Source organism: Primulina tabacum, chromosome 17 (genome assembly GCF_025594145.1).
Source record: "Primulina tabacum isolate GXHZ01 chromosome 17, ASM2559414v2, whole genome shotgun sequence".
In the NCBI taxonomy this organism is placed as follows: Eukaryota; Viridiplantae; Streptophyta; class Magnoliopsida; order Lamiales; family Gesneriaceae; genus Primulina; species Primulina tabacum.
Window position 1 is genome coordinate 31,906,080 of NC_134566.1, and position 19,783 is coordinate 31,925,862.

The 19,783-nt window shown below is 32.9% G+C and overlaps 1 protein-coding gene and 1 pseudogene across 1 annotated transcript; both read left to right on the forward strand.

Annotated features, from left to right (window-relative positions):
* Positions 1-3,493: 3,493 nt before the first annotated feature.
* On the forward strand, positions 3,494-5,209 carry LOC142531878 (allene oxide synthase 3-like). Its single transcript, XM_075638147.1, has one exon. The coding sequence runs from the start codon at positions 3,586-3,588 to the stop codon at positions 5,038-5,040; it is 1,455 nt and encodes a 484-aa protein (XP_075494262.1). The 5' UTR covers positions 3,494-3,585; the 3' UTR covers positions 5,041-5,209.
* A 12,328-nt stretch (positions 5,210-17,537) lies between these two features.
* Positions 17,538-19,226, forward strand: LOC142531846 (protein JINGUBANG-like; annotated as a pseudogene).
* The last annotated feature ends 557 nt before the right edge of the window (positions 19,227-19,783 follow it).

Consider the following 19,783-nt stretch of genomic DNA (forward strand, 5'->3'; position numbering starts at 1 on the left):
GGAAGTCAAGCCTACAACATGTGGTAGCCTTGTCAACAACAGAAGCTGAGTATATCTCTCTTACAGAAGCTGTCAAAGAGTCTTTATGGATTAAAGGATTTGTTGGAGAAATCGGATTTGAGCAGAAATATGCAACCATTTTCTGTGACTCACAAAGTGCTATCCATTTATCAAAAAATGTTGTGTTTCATGAAAGAACGAAGCACGTTGACGTGAGACTACATTTTGTGAGGGATATCATCTCAAGACAACTTGTAAGTGTAAGAAAGATTGACACAAAAGTTAACCCTGCAGACATGCTCACCAAGATCATTCCAGTAAGCAAGCTCAAAGATGCATTGGGTTTGCTCAAAATTCAGGAGTAGCGATCCTGGATGCAAAAGGGAACTCTTATTGAATCCGTGATACAAGCATATTAGAGTCAAGGTGGAGATTTGTGAAGAGTAATCCTGCCTCTATATGCTGAAATGGGTGGCTAGGATTGCAGCAGTACATTAGTGGAATATCTAATGGTTATTATGTATTAATCTCTTGGGCCCACATATTAATTAAAAGGGAGATGAGTTGGTTAAGTAGACTCTCAGTAAAAAGGAGTCAAGACTCTCTACCATAACTAGTGGTTTACGTTATATTTTCTCTGCCTTCTTTCGAGATAAATAGCTTGCGTATTTTGTTCCCAAAAATCCTGCTGTTAAGTAGATGGATTTTGTACACTCATTGAGAGATTTCTGAATGCTGTAAACTCATCTTTGATAGTGGATTCAATTGGGGTTGTAACCCTGAACCTTGGATGTAGGATTATTCAAATCCGAACCAAGTAAATTTCGTGTGTTCTTGTTCTTGATTGCTTGGTGATTCTATTTTCTTGTTCGCTATTCTGGAGATTTCTTCACACAAAGATTTGGGCTTTACGCACTTCACATGAACATTTTGAGGTACACTTGATTTTATCTTGCAAGATTATTACTTTGTGTAATGGGAGTTGAGCTAGACAGGAGAAAATCAAGTTAGTTTATCTTAAAAACGAGTTCCAATCAATCCATTTCAGGTAACGAAATTTGCATTGCTGGAGACTATAAAAGAAGTAGTGCCGAAGATGTGGTCGCAAGAGATGAAGCGCGCTCGGGCGAAAGCGTATGATCAGTTGTGGATGCTGTCAAGGCTGAAATGAAACCTGCATCTGCTGTTTCTAATTGAACAAGTCAATTTTTATGCTCGAAAAAATTAATATAATGTTATTTGTTTTAGGGAATCGTTGACCTTTTTCAGCATTGAACATGCAACTAAACAAATGTCTAAATTTGAGAAAAATTCCATGCTATTTTAATTTACATCTAAAGGTGATTAATTCACGTATAAGATCCACTGTAAAAAAAATATAGAATCCACATATATTAATAAATATTGTAACTGTTAAATCAATACAATTTTGCTAGCTTATTGTAGGTAGACTCTTAAATAACCATGTTTCGATCATTTTTTCGAATATACTTGCACACTCTTGCAATAATTCCTGAAAACTACCCTTTCAATAATTTTTTCTTTTATTCAAAGCAATGTAACATCTATGTCATTCTGCCAATGATAATAATTCATAATTATAAACGTGAAATTCAAAGCACCTTTTCCGTTCTTTGCTTTGTGTATGATGATTATAAATAAAAGTTGTACTTGTTTGGAATCTTTCTCTTGGTGTAAGGTTTGAAACCCCGTTTTTTCCCCTTGAGCTTGCATACTGCAAGATTGGTTCTTGAATTTGAGGCCAGGAATTGTGCAAGGTAGAATTATTCTCCTTCATATCATTCAATCATCAATCTCCGTATTCATCAATGAGATAATATTCATCCATTTGATATACAATTTGAATATGTTTCATTTCATTCTCACCTGATTCTCTCCTAACAAACATGTCTTAAATGTATTTGATGTTCATTCAATTAATGTAAATTTATTACATGTGTTTTGATATTATAGAATGTGTTACATTCATGTACGAACTCCTCGGATCAATCATTGAGATCGTTGTACGGGTCAATTATATGAAATAGATCTACTATTTAACTCGATATATCAAATAATATTACGTCAAAAATATCATTTTTCGATCAAAATTTTCTTACTAAATATTGATTATATAAATCTATCTCACAGATATAAATATTGTATATATATTGTTATCACACAAAATAAAGCACAGTTCATTAGAAGTCGCGTCGTTTCATAGATTAAACTTCATTTTAGAATATCTTGAGCTGTCTGGTCAGCTCGATCGATGTGTCATTTCATAGATTAAACTTGATTTTAGTAAGATTTCTTGATATTCGTGGTCAACTCGATCGATGTGCCAAGATAAGAATATACGACATAATTATAATTTTGGTATATATTACAACAAAGTCAAACATTTATAATTATTTTTAAACAAAATCAAACTTAGGTATCTCAAAGCATATCCACGTTGATGTTAATTAGTTTGAACACGCAAATGAACGTGGATTGGTATTTAAAAACAAATTGAAAGACCAAAAAGATTCCCCATTTCTTTTTTTTTTAATTTTTTTAAAAAAATTTATTTGTAATAAATTTATTAAAATACAAGTTGCTATTTTTTTAGCATTCTTTAAACGGATATTTCTACAAAAAATTATTATTTCAACTTTTTAATACATTAATAAAGGTCGAATAATTTTAAGTAATTAAAAACTTATAATAGTGTTATTATTTGTTTTAAGAAATAATCATTTAAATAATGTAAATAAAATTAAAAATAATTTGTTTAATGTAAAATAAGAATAAAACTCATAAATAATAAATGTTAATATTAAAATAAATGTGCTGATTTTATGAGTACGTGAGATTTATATATAATATTCGTCGACATTGCTGCGATGTTTTCGGAAAATATATATTCTTAAATACAAACGTTGTTTTGGTGCAGATTTTATCTTCGTTTCTTAGGATGCTTTTAGAAAGAGTTTTTTCTTTTTTTTTTTAATAGTTTTAATTTTAAAAAGAGTGTTTATAATAACAATGATTGAAAATAATTTTATCCAATATCTTTGAGTGCGGTTTGAACTATTGATTTACGTAATTGAAAATAACCAATTAGGTTTACGACGAAACCTAGAAATCGACAACTGATCCAATTTGAGTACCTCTACAGGGATAGACTTCAAAAAAAAACTGAAGAGTAATGGCAGCAAGTGATTGAGTTCAGTAGTTCCTCATATCAAATTATTGACTCTAGAGATATAGTAATATGGAGAAGACAAAATTGTTTCAAGCACCGACAGAACATGAAGCGCCATTTCTTTCAGACAAAAAGAAGAGGACGGGTTATTCACATTTCATTTGATGGTCAGATACGAATTGAAAGTTACACGGTGAAATTCTAATATTATTTAATATTGTGGAAAATGCTACAAATACATTGATTTATATATTAGATTTGGAATTACAAAATTATACGTAATCCTCGATATAAACGTGGAATTGAGTAGACACAAAGTTCCATTTCATTTTATCCAGTTCCGAACATTGTATTTACCAAAGGCTTCAACAATACTCGATCAAAGACCTCCGACAATGTCTTCATCCATCACCGCCGCCGACCGCCATGAAACAACGCTGTCTGACAGTCTTCTCCAAAATATCCCCGGCAACTACGGCAACCCATTTTTAGGGCCGATAGTCGACCGCTACAAGTATTACTACACGCAAGGCGAGGTCGAGTTCTTCAAATCCCGAATGAAAAAATACCAGTCCACAGTCTTCAGATGCAACATGCCGCCTGGTCCATTCATGGCTCGAAACCCACGAGTCATCTGCCTTCTCGACGCCTTAAGTTTTCAGACCCTCTTCGACAACTCCAAGGTCGAGAAGAAAAATGTACTCGACGGCACGTTCATGCCCTCCACCGCATTCACCGGAGGCTATAGGGCATGCGCCTTCTTGGACCCTTCCGAGCCCAATCACGCGGCCCTCAAAGGCCTTTTCCTCTCGGTACTAGCCAAAAAGCACGACACTTTCATCCCCATCTATCGGCAAGCCCTTTCCACCATGTTTTCGGGTTTGGAAGAAGAATTCTCCACCAAGGGCAGCGCGTACTTCAATGATTTAAGCGACCGCATGTCGTTTGAGTTCGTCTTCCGTTTCTTCTGCGACAAGCATCCTTCGGAAACTCCAATCGGGTCCGACGGCCCGAAACTTGTTGACTTGTGGCTGCTCGGTCAGCTTCATCCATTGATTACCTTAGGATTAAAATACTTCCCAAACTTCCTGGAAGACCTACTCCTGCACACATTCCCACTACCTTTCTGCCTCGTGAAATCCAAGTACAAGAAACTTTACGATGCTTTTTACAGTTCCGCATGTTCAATTCTGGATGAAGCAGAAAAAGTAGGGCTCAAAAGAGACGAAGCCTGCCACAACTTGGTGTTCTTAGCTGGATTCAACGCATACGGCGGGATGAAAACTCTGTTGCCCGCTCTGATCAAATGGGTGGGTGCCGCCGGAGAGGATCTGCACCGCCGGCTGCGAGACGAAATCAGAGATGTCGTCAAAGCAGAAGGAGGCGTCACCGTTGCAGCACTGAATAAAATGACACTGACAAAATCAACCGTATACGAAGCTCTGAGAATCGAACCACCTGTCCCTTACCAGTACGGTAACGCTAAGCAAGATCTCACCGTACAGAACCATGAGTCGTCGTTCTTGATCAAGAAAGGGGAGATGCTGTTCGGGTATCAGCCGATTGTTACCAAAGATCCCATTATCTTCAAGAACCCAGAAGAATTCGTGGCGGATAGATTCGTGGGTGCTGGTGAAGAATTGATCCAGTACGTGTACTGGTCGAATGGGAGAGAAACGGAGGAGCCGACGACGGAGAATAAGCAATGTCCGGGAAAGAACATTGTTATAATGTTGTCTCGATTAATGCTGGTCGAATTTTTTCTCCGATACGACACTATTCAAGTTGAGTCTGGAAAATTATTGGCGGGTTCTTGGGTGACAATCAAGTCATTTACAAAGGCTACATGAAAGTTTATTATTATCCATTTGTTATCGTGAAAAATAAATTGGTTTGTGAGATTCATTTGTTCATCTCACAAAAAATTGTTGCCGATAATTAATTTCACTTGCATTGTTTGATTTCCATATACGTATTATAGCGTTGATTATATTTGTGCCCATGACTTGGATACTAGAATTTCAGATTAATTTATAACAACTCGCAAATATTTATTTAATAAATAAGCGATCGTGTAATTTATATTGTAAGATCGAGCTTATTTGTAGCATCTAAAGTTTGTTATTTCATCAAAATTTATAGTTGATAGTAATAGTACAATTCAAATTTTATAAACACTATATCAACTCAACCACTACGTTTTTATTGTTCTATCCAGTACAATTATTAAGAACCGAACATGTGACATTGTCTTTGATACTAATTGTAAAATGGAACGATATTCATTTTACCAAAAGGTATAGATGGTGCTAAGGTGCAACTCAAATCTTTTAAATTACACAACAGCTTTAGTATCGTGTTTCAGTTGTTCTACTTAACTGAGAAAATTATAGCACCAACATATATGTTTTTCATTTTTTATTATAGTATTAATAAATTTTAGTTTACAAACTTATTTCTTTACAAACTTATATATATTGAACGACAAACTTGAATAATTGAAGGGATCAAGATAAAATCGAGTTCTCCCACTTGTAAATTCTTCTATTAATTAATTTTTCGTCATCGAATTTATAATGTCCATAATCATAAATTTTTCATAATTAAAGTATGATATTTTTATATTAATATTAATAATTTTCAAACGCGTGCATAAAATAAACAAGACAAATGGGCCCTTTATAATTAATTACATAATTCTCACCGATTTTTATTGGTTGAATTAGTTTCAAACAATGAGAAATCGCATTAAATAAATGACGCAACCATCTCTTACATCAAAATGTTAAAGAGTATGACCAATTATTCAATGTTAACACGATATAATTTTCATTTTACGACTCTTCGAAAGTAATTTGTGAACGAAATGATTTCTTTGTCATATTAATTAAATACATAAGATGTTTTTTTTATTAAAAAAAACTAATGTTTCGTTACAAAAGAAAATTTCCTTTCTTTTCTAATATGTGTAATCAAATTTTCATGTACTGTTCGGTTCGTTTTTTTTAGTTCAGATGGAATAAAATTATTAATTTTAGTTTCTTCAATATTCTCGTTTATTACAATTTTGATATATTGTCTATCTATCATATCTATTTTCATGCTCACCAACAAGATGATGCTGATCTACTGGATATACAATTGTTTCATTAATTAAATCCAATAGATGAATGTCATTTTATAGACACGGAAGTCGGCAGATGCGTATTAAAACTGTCATTTTTTGTGTGTAAGTTTTTCTTTTGTTGTGCTTATTTTGAAAATTGGGTAGGTCTCCATTTTTCGAACAGAAAATTGAACAAATTGATCGAAAAAAATGGCTCGAAAGTCTTTATTGGACCGGAACGGGTCATAGTAGATTAATTTAATAACTGATGTCACACCTGTATATCTTCACCAAATTATATAATATACATTTAGCTGCATGTGTAAACCTGGAAGAAATCTGTACTTTATAATTCCAAGATTTTTTTAAAAAAATAATAAATAATTTAGTACAGAAATAATCTGTACTTTTTATTATATATATATATATATATATATATAATATATTACAAATTTTTTTATAATAATATATAATTTTTTAGGTTGAGATCAAGTCTTCCCAAACTCCATTAATTCTTCGTTCTTTGATCTAGATTGGCACGTTTTGTGATGGACCACCAAATCTGAACTTAAAGACGCTGAAAGTAACAGATCAATGTGCCCAAATGGGAAATTTGGATTTTTCCATCTCCATTTTTTTCTATTTACTTTTATGTTAAGTATTTTTTATTAAAAAAAATTTATTAATTACGTTTAAAAAATCCTTTTCCATAAATTATAACACTAAAATAATAAATAATATATAAGATTTAGTATTAGTTGAAGAAAAGTGTTAAGAACTGAAGAGGAAGAAGAACGTAGCTCACTGAGCTAAAGGAAATCTTATTTCAGTTAGCTGATCCAACTGCTGTACATGGATTTTATACAATATGTGGAAGAAGCTAATAAACGTGTTTCTAAAGACTAGATAATAAAATCGCATTTGAGTACAATTAACAAAAAGAGATGCAAAATTGATTTTCAAAAAAAAGCATATAAAAATTTTGGTAAAAGGCGAAGGATAAAAAGTTAAAGGAATAAATAACAAAGCAGAACCTTGATTCCATTTTTGATTATTTTTTCCACAAACATGCGTTTGTAAGCAAAATTATTTTTAAAAATTGCATTCAGGGTGGGGGTTATGTTTTTGCTTGGGTTTTAACTAACATCTTTATCAGCAGAGATGCTAATTTGGATGAGTAGGTCTCTTGTGAGACGGTCTCACGAATCTTTATCTGTGAGACGGGTCAACCCTACCGATATTCATAATAAAAAGTAATACTTTTAGCATAAAAAAGTAATATTTTTTTATGGATGACCCAAATAAGAGATCTGTCTCACAAAATACGACCCGTGAGACCGTCTCACGTAAGTTTTTGTCAATTTGGATTCGGCCAGTTACATCGACTCAACTCGTCTTAATTGGGGTACACTCCATATAACTTCATAAAATGATGTGATACCCCCTATGAAAGGCCCATATTAAAATCCGTAAATAAATATCATCCCATGGGAAATTGGCTGTAGTCTCGTCTCGCCGCGGCCCGTCGATCTGGGTCGGAAAAACCTCAGCCCTACTCTCATCGGGTTGCAGGTTAAGGGGTCAACTTGCCAAAAACAATAATAATAAATAATCAAGAAATGGATAAGGCTATCCATTGTCCTCCTAAAGGGACATTGGATTGAATCCCACACCATTTTTAGTGCTTTTTTTTTTTTTTTTTTTTTGGTTTAGCAATATATAAATCGAGCATAACAAGGAAACAACAATATCTAAACTACAAGAGAAAAAGTTGCTCTCAATTTGGGAGATTCAATGATGCGAATTAGTCCTTCATATCTAAACTTGAAGTTTTGGTCCAGTCTCGTTTTCGAAGTTAGGTCCAAATTGTATATATCTCTGTCTACACAGAGTTGGACGAGACGACGCGATAAATTTAAGGTGCAAAACTTGGGAAAACGAATTTGTTTTGTTGTACGAGTACGACCCACCAGACCTTGTCCGGCCATAAGCAAATGAGGACAAAATCATATACACTGAAATCAAATGTTGCTGGATGGGGAACATTGTTCTTAAAAAGAACATCACAGTTAGCGGTTTGTTTGTTTGCTTGCTTGCGTGCATGCATGGCACAGTAGGGTTTCCTTGATACAGTGCGTACACTTGTATGCTTCTACACTTCTACACTCCAATATAACTTACGAACTATTATCATATCGTTTTACGGATTTTTACGAGATATATATTCAATATGATCTGGTCCATAAAAAATATTTTTTTTATGTCGAAATTATTATTTTTTTATTAAATATGAACCGAGTCAAATTGTCTCACGAATATAAATACATGAGACTATCTCACGTTAGATTTACTAATCTTTTAAATGATAGTAGGTTTAATTGTCGTAAGACTAATTCTATTTAATATATATTGTATTATAAATACTATATATGCACTATGAGTAGGTCTCTTGTGAGACGGTCTCCCGAATCTTTATCTGTGAGACAGGTGAACTCAAGCAATATTCACAATAAAAAGTAATACTCTTAGCATAAAAAGTAATAATTTTTCATAGATGACCCAAATAAGATATCAATCTCACAAAATACGACATGTGAAATCATCTCACGCAGATTTTTGTTTTTGTTTTTTTATTATTATTTATTTCTAAGACGAAAAGATAATGATTCACGTAGATTTCTATAAAAGCAAAGATTTTTCCATTTCCTCTTTTAGCGTAGAATCGTGGAAGATCTGATTTGATTGATACCATTTTTAAATCTCGTTTGGTTATGATTGATCTTCTGCTCCGTAATCACCCGCATCAACGTGTTTATTTCTACTAATTAATTAACGTCATTAATTAATTACACATCCCGTCAACAAATAAATACAAGAAAATTCTATTCTCAACCATATAAAAACTTTTTTGGACCATTTCTTAATGGTCAGTACTTAGTGCGTATTATATTGGAAAAGGATATTTGTTTTAGTATTATAATCACTAAATGAATCAGTTTCACGTATCATATACTTTTAAGATGGTACATCAATCAATCGTATATCCAAAAATTGAGTAGGTTTATTTTGAGACGATCTCACGAATCTTTATTTGTGAGACGGGTCAATCCTACCGATATTTACAATAAAAAGTAATATTCTTCGCATAAAAATTAATATTTTTCATTGATGACCCAATAAGAGATCTGTATCACAAAATACGACCTGTGAAACCGTCTCACCCTCCCAAAAATTTGTATCTCAACACATGCATAATATTAACGTTGATGTAATAGAAAAATCCGGTGTGAATTTCGTCTTTTCTCGATATAAAATAATTCAATGACTAGCAACCATTATATCACTGCATACTTTAAATTATATATTTTTATGACTAATTCATGCATATAATTTGTATGACGCAATTGTATATTTAATTTGGAACAAAAGTATAATATCAGATACGGAGATCTCCCCAAGAAATTAATCCCAATACCATAGGTTATCGAATTAGTCACTAAACAAGCAAATTAAGAATTATTGACACGTGTAGATAGAGTTGATTTCTCTTTAATAATTGACATATAATTTAATATTACCAGTCACGCCCAGCTTTGATTTGACAACTCCAGTCTAGCTGCAGGAGAGCACCTAGCTTTTTTATTTTTAAGTAAATATATATATAATATAATGTAAAAAATTATATGATTATAGAGTATTTACTGAAACTCCCCATTTGTAGACTTGAATTTTTATTTTTCAAAAAATCTGAAATCTATAATGATAGTGCAAGAAAAAAATAGATAACGCAAAAATGATTTATCAGCGGCCATTTCATTAGTACATGGGTTTTGGGTAATTTTTAAAATGAGGAAATCCAATTATTGAATTTTGTATGAATAATAAATTCAGTTTTTTTTAAAAAAAATCATTAAAAAAATTGAATCCGTACGTCATTATTCAAGAAAGTGACGGCCGTTTCCTAATGAAACAAAAAGATATTCTGCGTTTTTTATTTGAACAATTTGTTTTGTTTACTTTTAAATAATAATAAGTTCAGTAATCCCAATAACGTCAAATAATTTAGTGAGAGAAGAGTAAATTTTAGGGGATTTGCCTAAATTTGAAATTATTTTCCTTTAATTTTATAAGCTGTGTTTTCTTAAAGAAATGGAAATGCTTAAGGGGTAGAATCTATCCTAAATTACAAAATCACGCCACGATGGCTTATTTACATATATGTATATATATTTATTTATTTATTTGTTGATGTATTCACGATGGCTTTTTTTATATTAAAATAATACAACATAGACTTGGACAATATAATATTCGATATTTTTTATAGAAGAATTTTATTATAAGGGATTACAAACGCAACGTTTGGTAGATAGGGTTAGCCTAGATAGGACTACCAATCAATTGTTTGACTCGCTGATAAGTACATCAGGGATAACACAATTCTCGTGATTTGGACGCTGTTCAATTGTGAAAACGTCTGACATAGATCCCACTTTCGACGAGGTATTATGAGTCCCATTTTGTACAGTGCCCAAGCCAACGCCTTATTTTTCCAGAACTGCCCTTTGCCCTAATTGAGATATAAGCTGCGAATAACAATAATTCTTCGGTCGATGTATCAGAGGCCGCCGTTATGGGTTTCTCGGATGGGCTTAATGGCAGATTCTACAAGGTGAATGATTGTTGAAATGCATTTTGGTAAACAAAAGTATTGTTAGATTGTCGTGAATCTAAGTTCTAAACAAATAATTTTCATATTTTAAAGAAATTGTTACAAACTTCATCTTCTCACCATGTTTGTCGTGAATGTGATTTTTTCTTTCAGATTCATCTGAAATAATTTATTTTCTCAGCCCTATTGAAATCAGTGGAAGTAGGGGTGGGCATTTATTCTCGGGTATCGGGTACCCGATCCGACCCGATCGGGTCGGGTATTTTTAATAAAAATCGGGTTTGTCGGGTACCCAATATTATCGGGTTCGGGTTCAGGTGATTTGACCGATATCCGATCGGGTATCGGGTACCCGAAATTTTTTGTTTTACTTTTTTTATGGGTTTGTTAAATGTGAAATACATGAGTTTTTTTATTTTCTCGCCATAATATGATATAATGACTAGTTATAACTCGATATGATGACATGATTTTTTGTGAAATGTGAAAAATACATATATTTTTTCAAAAAAAATTAAAAAAATGTTTTTTTTTCGGTCACCCGACTGCCGGGTACCCGACAATACCCGAAAATTTCGGGTACCCGAAATTCGGGTACCCGACATTATCGGGTTGATGTTTCGGGTACCCGAACCCGAAAACCCGATCCCGCGCCCACCCCTAAGTGGAAGAGAGCAGCAATACAAACATTTTTTCTTCAATTTGAAGATCATTATCCACCTTCAATTCCATATTTGATCCTTGGCTGTTGGGTACACCAGTGAATAGCACCTCCAATTATATTGGTATATCATTTGTTCTCTTCATATTACCTTACATGTTGAAGTTGAAATACAGGGAATTAAATTATTAAGTGCTAATCTGTAATATGTTTTTTGTTAATTAGTTGTGATTAACACAAATACTCATTGATGTTTCATGTACGAACTGTTTTACATTGTAATGTGATGGCTTTCTTTCTAATTTCCATATAAGTCCTTAAGTGCCCAAAACAATTTTTTTTATAAATGTTGTATCAATGTTTTATTTGTACTCTTAATTGTGCTGCTAAATGTGAATGTGTTCTCATTTGTTGAGTGTTGTGGCAAGATGGACATGAAACGTAGAAACATGCTACTGGTTCTTGTGGTACAACAATGTTGTTTCGAAATTAGAGTCATTCAAATTGTTGACATCAATTGGTTTTGGCAAAGAGGCGTTGTATGCTTCCTCTGCAGCTGCCCTACTTTCATAACCTTTGTAACACGCACCAGGGAAACGACAAACTTGGGCGTTTGCCTCGGACCATCTATCGTACACTCCAGGCTTCCTACCGACGAAAACCACATAGGTTTTGGTCCGCATTTAACAGAAGAGAATATTACATGATATTACATTACACCAAAATGTATTCAATTACTAATGAAACTTGCAAGTAGTTAAGAACATTGACGACTACAATAATCTGAAGAAATCAAACAACTGTAACAAAACATATTGTTGCATTCATGTACATCGTGTGACAAGAAATGGGCTTTCTTCGAAAAAAATAAGGAAACGCAGAAATAGAGTTGCAAAAAATTGTAATTACTCAAACAAAACAAGAAATCACCAGCGAATTAATTTTGGAGAAGTAGCTGGTTGTGCCCTTCGATTTATGTTTCAAATGAAACTTCTGGGTTGTCTATGGTAAAATCAGCCACAAACCTGCAAAATAATTTTTTTTAGTAACAATGAGAAGGAGATCACCCCAAAACCCATTGGTAACGACGTGAATTCGATAAAACGAATAATAGAGGTATAAAAGAAAAACAGTTGCCAAAATACAAATTTAATAGAAATTATGACATTACCAGATCGTTTGCCACAAATATCAGGGGGATTCGCTTCAGATTTGAGATGGAAGAAATTTAAACCATCGAGGGAGAGCGATAGTATAATCCATAGATCTGGGCTTTTAGATCTGCGAGAGAGATGTGTTGTGTATATCCAGGTAATTTGAAAATAATATAGTCACCAGGGGTAAAACGGGAAAGTATGTTTTACCATCTCAATCAATCACGAGGTTAACAATGGAAACAAACAAAATTTTTTTTTATGCAAGGTATTATATCTCATGCGATACCACTTTATAATCCATTTATTGTCTACATATTATTAATACCATCATATCTACCAAACGTCGCCAAAGGGTATTCCAATCCTTTGTACAATTTACAAGCTCATGCTAACATAAAAATCGAGCAAATTCGTACACTAATATGAAAAAATCTCAACCAAACTAAATAAAATTGGTAAAAACTTGTATGAGACGGTCTCACATATCGTATTTTGTGAGACAAATCTTTTATTTGGGTCATTTATGAAAAAATAATATTTTTTATACTAAGAGTATTACTTTTTATTGTGAATATCGATATGGTTGATATGTCTCACAGATAAAGATTCGTGAGACCGTTTCATAAGAAACATACTCAATAAAATTACACCCCAAAACAAAGGTTAAGTTCAAATCAACTAGTTCATTAACTTCAAAATGAAATTTTGGATTTAAAACCAATCATTGATTGAGAATTTTCCTCCAAGTGTTTTTTTCTAGTATTCAAGACCACAATCTGACTTTTATCTATTCGAACAATTTTTCCAAGATTTGTTCCAAAGATTGGAATAAGATTCCATCTCTTAGATACTCCAGATCGTGCATTGACAAATGCCACACCAAAAGAAGTTCGATCTGCCCCCAAAGAATCAAGCCAACGCGAATGATCTATATAAAATGCGTTTTTTGTTATACATATATTTGTCTATTTTTTATTTTTAACATTAATTTATGTTGTCAAATTTATTCTATCATTTTTTTTACATCATTATATATATATATATATATATATATATATATATATAATGATGTAAAAAAAAAACATATTAACCACGTTGATTTCATTTATGTTTTGGAAATTGAGGTTAATTCAAGAAAGAAAACACACGATGCAAGCCTTAGCATCATACGTATATCTTATGACAGATCACCTTGTAAATGGTTCATTCCATCCTACATGTAGGGGCACTACTCCCATGATAGAATCAAGGGATCAAATTTAGCCACACATACATGAGGTCCACTAATTTTTTTAAAATCGCATATGTGTATGAATCTTGTCCATCCAAACCATGTGGGAGCACATGTGACATCGACCTAACCCTCGTAAATTGTATCCCACTCGCGGAACAATATGTCTCCATGCATTCTTCCAAAGATAACATAAACTTATAAGGAAAGGGTCCATAACATCATCACCAACTGCGGTGTATATATCCAACATAACTTCGTACGACCGTCACACTGATAAATATTCGTAAGATCGTTTCACAAAAATCTACTCCCTACTTAATGTACAAGGGGAAAGAAAAAGACTTGTCTGATATAACAAAAGTACAAAACCGCATATATATGCGCATAGACAATAATAAAATCTAATTATTAAAGCAACGTTTTAATATTGTGTAATTTTGGCAAATTAGCATCTCTCAATTCTTCACGTCCAAGTGTCTCTTGATCTTAAAGCCTAACTTCCAAATGTCACTTCAACATAAATTCTCAACCCCAAAAATCAAAATTAATAGCATCATAATAATTCAAATGCTATAGTACTCCATAGTCTTAATTATATGAAAATATAGTTTATTCAATGTCACAGTAGCATACACATCACATACCTATAATTTTGAATTATTACAACATTGATGTAGCCAAGGACCCCGACTGTCACTGTAGCATATAAAAAATATAATATATGATTTGTTTGAGAGCGATTAATGATCGTGAATTTTATATAATACAATTTAAAATATAATAGATATTTTGTAAGACAATCTCATATATAATTTTTATTCATGAGATGAGTAATTTTTATTCATATTTACAATAAAAAATAATATTTTTAGCATAAAAATTAATAATTTTTGTATGAGTGACTGAAATAAAATATTTGTCTCAGAAAATTGAAACGTGTGACCCTATTTTATGAGTTTTGTGTTTAAAATATGATTTTATTCAAATCCTAGGGTTGCCCTTATCAATTAATTAATGATGTCACACTATTACCTTAGAAAATAATCAGTTGCTAACGGTCTTGACGCCATATAATTACATTTTTTAATATAAATTTTATATCCATAGATAAAATAAACATATTATTTCATTTTTTTTATATATATATTTCAAGCCAACCGGCTCCTTTTGGCTCGAGTGGCTCATACATTAATGAAAAAATTTAAATTTTGCTACGTAATTTTGTGTTTGTTTTTTGATTATTTATGTTTTTAAATTTTTATTGACATATTATTTTTTTTCATTTACTATTGTAGTATTTTTTTCGATATGAAGTGTCTCCGTCCTACGTAACACTAATATATGCAACATCACATCAAAATAATTGGTAGGAAAAAAAATTATAAAATAACAAAAGAAATATTAAAAAAATTAAAATTTTGAAATCACCAAAATAAGACAAAAACAAATTTATAAAACCCAATTGCGATTTTCAATATTAAGATAATATATGTTGACAATTTTGATGTTGGGGTTGAGTACGTGCTCTCCCGTATCTAGGTGCAGTAGATAATAATATGAATTCGTGTCGCCATATGATTGGTTGGAATTTACAGCAAGGGTAGACGTGGAGTTCAAGTAATGACTCCTTTTTTGTGGGTCCGCCACTTTGTCCATTCGATCAGTTAACGTGGAGGTTATGTTCTTTTATATATTCGGCCCTTCCACTTTTGCTTTTGGTTCCCCGCCAAGTGAGATAATAGCTTTTATATATATATATATATATATATATACTAATTACTCTACACACATGTTGTATATATGTACAGTTTTTTATCATTATCGATATACTAAAGTGAAATTTGACAAATTATTGATGGACTAAATTGATATTTGAATTGTTGAAATAAAAAAATAAAAATAAAAGTTTGTGTCGAATTTAAAAAAAAACAAAAAACAAAACTGTAATATTAGCATCATATAAGGATAAAGTTGTAAGAAAAAGTTGATATCATCTCTAAGTAGTTACTATCATGTCCTCAACTTTAATAAAATGAAATAGATATATAAGTTTCATAAATAAATAATTATATAAGTTTATGTAAAGTATATCAACTGAAATTTTGTATTTATTTTATACAAGGAACATAATAAAAAAATATTTTTTAAAATAATTGCGTATCTCCATTTTCAATATATAATTTTTAGACAAAAATTTTGGTTTGCATTCAAATTAGAAAAAAATAAAATTAAAAAATTCGAGGAATGGAACTTATAATTTCTTGGCCTAAGCTGATAGAGTGGTTGACAAAAGCAATAGTGGCATGTGAAACTTTCATATTATAGAATGCTATTTATTTTGTTGATATATTAATCAGTCCGATGTATTTAATTCGAGCTACTAATTTCCAGTTTAAAATATATATATATATATATATAATTATTTTAAAACAGTAAATTTTTGGATTAATCAACAATTTATTTAGGCTTAGGCTAGCGCTGTGCCTGTGATCCTGAAAAATAAGTAACTTCATTTTATTACACTTGACGAGAACTCCATGTGTACAGTGGTCAACACTTACTGTACGGAAGAGTGCATCGACAATTTGGCATTCATTATGTACTTTAAAAAAACCAATTTTTTTAATTTTAAAATAATGAAAATTTATATTTGAATTGTTAATGTATTTCTTATAAAATTAAGAAATTATAATTTAATTAATGGACTATATTTTTATTATTTTCTCTTCAGTGGTTTAGCTGCAGGCTAGTCGAGGTTTTGCATATAGGTGCTTGTTCGACATTCTTACAAATATATAATTTATTATCAACATCGTATCCTCGATCAAAGTCTTCCACTCTATAAGAAAATTTATCTGGTAGCCACCCCTCTTATATAGGCTTAAATAATTATAAATTTTAGGATAATGTAGGTTTTCGAATAAAAGATATAGCTTGCAATAATAAATTATATTTTTTTTATGGGAAGATTAATTCTAAAGGTATATGGCAAATAAAATGTTCCAACTTATACAGTTCATGGGGATGGATTTTTTTAAAAAATGAAAATTCATGGCACAAAAAAGTTCATCACTAGAATCATGATATTACGAGTTATCAAAATTTGATTTTAATCCAACAATACGATCCCGTTAGATATTTTTTTATTGGAGTATCGAAAATAAGTTTGTAGATTGAAAAAATTAACTATGATTTTAAAAAAATCAGAGTAAGAAATTAAAGTTGAATGAATGAATTACTCCTCTTTGCTTGCTTAATTGCTTGCTTGACCGATTCTCTCGTTTAAATATATATAGTTGGGAAGTGCAAGTATCTTGAGTCGTGTGTTACGTGCTATCATGCTCGACTTTAAATTGTGTAATAAAGTAACAAGTTGACACCTAAAATATTCACATTCCAAAAATCAAATTAAGAAATATTAATTAAATTATTTGATTATATAATCGCAGTACGTGTCCCCCTCTCAAACAGTAGGTTCGTTCACCAAACAGTTCCCTGACCCCTGCTCGTTTATATAAACCCTACCCTCTAATTTTTCTTTATTCCATCAAAATATCACCTGGAAATTCTCCACTTTTCCCCAAGTTGGGAAAAAATATATCCCAAAGTGGTTATTTACCCATATACAAACAACTCATGCATTGATGGCGAACGAGAATGCAGTCAATGGAGCCTTGATTTCCCTAGACCAAAACAATCTCCCTCAGACAAAGTTCGGACCCATCGTGTGCTCTGATTCATCTGTTCTTGAAAAGGAGAGCTCCTCCAACAATCTTTATCATCACTTTTTACTGCGTGGAAATGATGCGCCAGTTCCAAAATCCCGCAATGCGATATTGTGTTGCACCAAACCAAAGAGCGGGGAGCCAGCTTCTTCTGCATGTTTCGTAATGTTTCCATGGAGTCAATCATTCTCTAGTTCCAAAGCAAAATGGTCCGAAGAATTTTCTGTAGAAGAATATGATGACCAGAGTGCGAAAAGCCTCCCAAAATATGGGCTAATCGGGAACCTTGTATACGAAGGTCACATATATTCTCTCGCCGCTTCTGGGGATTTTCTTTACACGGGTTCGGATAAGAAGAGCTTGAGGGTTTGGAGGAATTTGAAAGATTATTCTGGGTTGAAGTCCGGAAGTGGATTGGTGAAAGCCATTGTTGTGTTTGGCGATAAGATTTTTACAGGTCATCAGGACGGAAAAATCAGGATTTGGAGATTTTTGGGGGATAAAAGAACAGCATATGAAAGGATCGGAAACTTGCCAACGACCCGAGATTTGCTTGCAAAATCCATCAACCCAAGAAACTATGTTGAGGTTAAAAGAAATCGTACTGGCCCGTGGATCAAGCATCACGATGTGGTTTCTTGCTTGAGCTTTGAAGCAGATCAGGGTTTGCTGTATTCGGGTTCGTGGGATAAAACGTTGAAAGTCTGGAGAATTTCAGATTCCAAATGTTTGGAATCAATCCAGGCGCACAACGATGCGGTGAATTCTGTGGTTGCAGCTTTTTCTGTGATGGTTTTCACCGGTTCCGCCGACGGGACAGTGAAGTCGTGGAGAAGGGAGATTACCGCCGGGAATCGCACGAAGCATGTTATGGTGGAGGTGTTGCTGAAGCAACACCACGCTGTGACCTCTCTGGCTGCGAAACAGGAAGCAGCGGCGGTATACGCCGGCTCCTCAGACGGTCTGGTTAACTTCTGGGAGCGTGGTGTACAAGAATTCCATGGTGTACGGCGGGGTGCTGAGGGGCCACAAGCAGGCGGTTCTGTGTCTCGCTGTTGGAGGGAACCTGGTGCTCAGCGGCTCCGCCGACAAGAACATATGCGTGTGGCGGAGAGAGGGCGGTGGGGTTCATTCTTTCATGGCGGTGCTGTCCGGACATAGTGGGCCGGTGAAATGTATAGCGGCAGAGGAAGACGGCGACCAACGATGGATCGTGTATAGCGGCAGCTTAGATAAGTCTGTTAAGGTTTGGAGAGTCTCGGAGCGTGCTTTAAAATTAAGGGAGTTGGATTAAGGATAAAGTTTAATTAAGTTAGGAAAACAGATTAATGTATAATATTTGATTAAAAAAATATAGACTCGATAATATAATAAAATCAAATCTAGATGTGGCCGTGTTGGCAGAACATATAGGTTCCGATCATAATAAAATTTTGATGACGCCTCTGATATTTTCAAATGAGATAATGGGAATTCGATCATTTATAATGGTATTTCCCTCAAATGAAAATAATTTCTTTTAAAATTAAAACGGAACTAAATTTTATATATCATTTCACTTGGAGCTCATGCCGTATTTTGTACCGTCGAGGGGTTCAAATACCGGAGAAGATATAAACCGTGAATTATCGTATAAGTGGCCAAGAGGCATGGGGTTCCATTTCTCCACCTTTTTTCAATATTTTATGAAAAGAAGGACAAAGAAAAGCAGAGTCATGCAGCCACGTACAAGATTGAATTAGTTAAAAAGTTATAATTACAAAATTTATTCATTATATATATTATCAAACCTAAATTATTGGCTCAAGCATCAAATGTAATATATATTATTTTAAAAATAAAATATAATTTTTCTTGTTTTCACGCACGAAAAGGTGGAAACTTCTTGGCTTGCATGGCTTTAGCCAAGCTGTAGCGCCACTTGAGAAAACAGCTTGGCTGTTGCTGCGCCGGTGGTTGGCTACAAACACGCAGACATGGTAAATAACTAAATAAATAAGATTATTATTCAGTAAATGACATATATCACTTTCTTAAT

Bases quoted from the DNA above. Each gene is read 5' to 3' on its own strand.
- LOC142531878 (XM_075638147.1), top strand. From the start codon at position 3,586: ATGTCTTCATCCATCACCGCCGCCGACCGCCATGAAACAACGCTGTCT.